Raw genomic sequence first — 2,327 nt, forward strand, 5'->3', positions numbered from 1 at the left:
TATATATGACAGGCTTCTTTCAGTTTTCGTCTGCCAAAACCAGTCGCAAGACTTTGGTCGGCTAGAGGCTATGGTAGAAAAGACTTGCCCGAGGTGCCACACAAAGGGATGGAACCTAGAACCATGTGGATGGAATGCAAGCTTCTTACCACACAGCCACGCCCGCATGCGCATACACACGCACGCACGCACACACAGACAAACACACACATACACACACAATCAACCATACACACATACACACACTGAAGTATGTATTTGTTTCATGGAAACATTGTAAATAAAGTTTCGACGTTTTTGAAATTCGTTGAATTGTGATTTTGACACGAAAAGCGCATGTTTACACATGTGCACATACATATCTGCGTGTGCTAATATATATATGTATTTATATATATATATATATATGTGTGTGTGTGTGTGTGTGTGTGTGAGTGTGTGTGTGTGTGTGTGTGTGTGTGTGTACATGCATACATACATGCATACTGAAATGTAAATATGCATAAATATACGTATATAGACATGCACACACAAACAGTTTCACATGGTGAAACATGTGTGAGAATGTCATCTCAGTTCGATCTTGTTGGTGGAGTTTGTGAGAAGATGTCTAATTCCCAGGAATTGATTGACAGATATTTTGGTGGTGGAACAGGTAATATATGCGGTTGCTTTTGTCTCCAAGTTCCGGGTTGGAAGACAACAAAATATTTCAAACAATCAAATCACGGGGGAGAACGTTGCTGTTTTAGTATAAATATGACCGTTTGTGGACAACTGTAACATAACCAGGCGGTTGGTGCAACGAGACTCTGCTGCTACTGCTGCCACTGCTGCTACAATTGTCGAAATATTTTATGTTAGAGGAACCACCAAAACCAACACGAAGACTTAGACATTTCCTGTCCGTGCTGTATCAACCAGATCCAGTTCTACTTTTCTGATCCGAAGCTGCTTGTGTGTGAGTAAAGAGGGGGAGCACTGAAAGCAAAACGAGAGACAACAACCATGAAGAATCTTGTCCTCTTATTTACTTTCGTTGTGTGTCTGTGGCTGACTAAAGCACATGATATGACAACAGTTTCACCAGATAATGATGATCTGATGTTAGACGTGACACCAGGTGGTGAAGGAGATGTTGTGACAGAAGGGCCGCCAGGTGATGACGACGATGTTGTGACAGGAGAGCCGCCTATTCCTGAAGACGAAATTATGATAGCCGAGCCGCCAGATAATGAAGGGGATAATGTGACAGCAGAGGCGCCTGTTTATGATGAAGGTTTTGTGACAGCCGAGGAATATAATGTGACAATGGTGCCTCCAACTGAAGAAGGGTCTGAGGATGGAGGGGAAAGTCTTGCAACAGTGTTCAAACCATTCCAATGGCCTCAGTAAGTATTGTTACATCCACCGCAGTTTACCATTATTCCCCCACTCCATAGCGACCTGGAATTGTGTGCTTAGCCTCTTAGCGAACATCTGTTCCAAGTTTCTGGTGCTGATGTGGTCTTAATGGCTCCTGCACTCAGAATGGTCTGACCATTTTACAGTTCCTTCAAGACACGCCAGTTCTCTCTCTCTCTCTCTCTCTCTCTCTCTCTCTCTCTCTCTCTCTCTCTCTCTCTCTCTCTCTCTCTCTCTCTCTTTATACACACAAAGAAATGAATAATGACACATGATGGATAAAAGTCAACTAATTACAGGTGTTTCTTACCCATTTTTTGAAATAGAAGAATGAGAATTATGTTTCATCTGATGATTACGGTTTTTACAACGATTAATGCATTCATTCTTCTATTTAAAAAAAAATGCGTAAGAAACAGTTAAAACGAGTTGACAGTTATCCTTCGTCTGTTATCATTCATTTGATTATAATACACCATAGAGATTTACGATACGTCGGAAACCCTATATATGACGGGCTTCATTCAGTTTCTGCCTACCAAATCCACTCGCAAAACATCGGTCAGTCCGAGGCTACAGTAAAAGAAATTTGTCCAGAGTGCCACGCAGTTGGACTGAACCTGAAACCACGTGGTTGGATAGCCATCTTCTAAACATATAGCCACGCCTGTCCAGTTGTGTGTTTGTCAGTCAGTCTCTCTCTCTCTCTCTCTCTCTCTCGCTCACATTAATTATCTGTCTTTCTATCTATCGATCGATCCATGCATCCATTCACCCATTCATCTATCTATCTATCTATCTACCCACATATCTATCTATCTATCTATCTATCTATCTATCTATCTATCTATCTATCTATCTATCTATCTATCTATCTATCTATCTACCCACATACCCATCTATCTATCTATCTATCTATATAT

General features: G+C 41.2%; 1 protein-coding gene across 1 annotated transcript in view; it reads left to right on the plus strand.

Annotated features, from left to right (window-relative positions):
• The first annotated feature begins 769 nt into the window (after positions 1-769).
• Positions 770-2,327, plus strand: part of LOC106873412 (fibrillin-2) — a 6,567-nt gene continuing 5,009 nt past the window's right edge. Inside the window, exon 1 of the mRNA XM_014920767.2 lies at positions 770-1,391. Coding sequence (XP_014776253.1) covers positions 1,009-1,391 — 383 coding nt within the window. The 5' untranslated portion in view covers positions 770-1,008. The remainder of the gene's footprint in view (positions 1,392-2,327) is intronic.

The sequence above is a fragment of the Octopus bimaculoides genome, chromosome 28 (assembly GCF_001194135.2).
Source record: "Octopus bimaculoides isolate UCB-OBI-ISO-001 chromosome 28, ASM119413v2, whole genome shotgun sequence".
In the NCBI taxonomy this organism is placed as follows: Eukaryota; Metazoa; Mollusca; class Cephalopoda; order Octopoda; family Octopodidae; genus Octopus; species Octopus bimaculoides.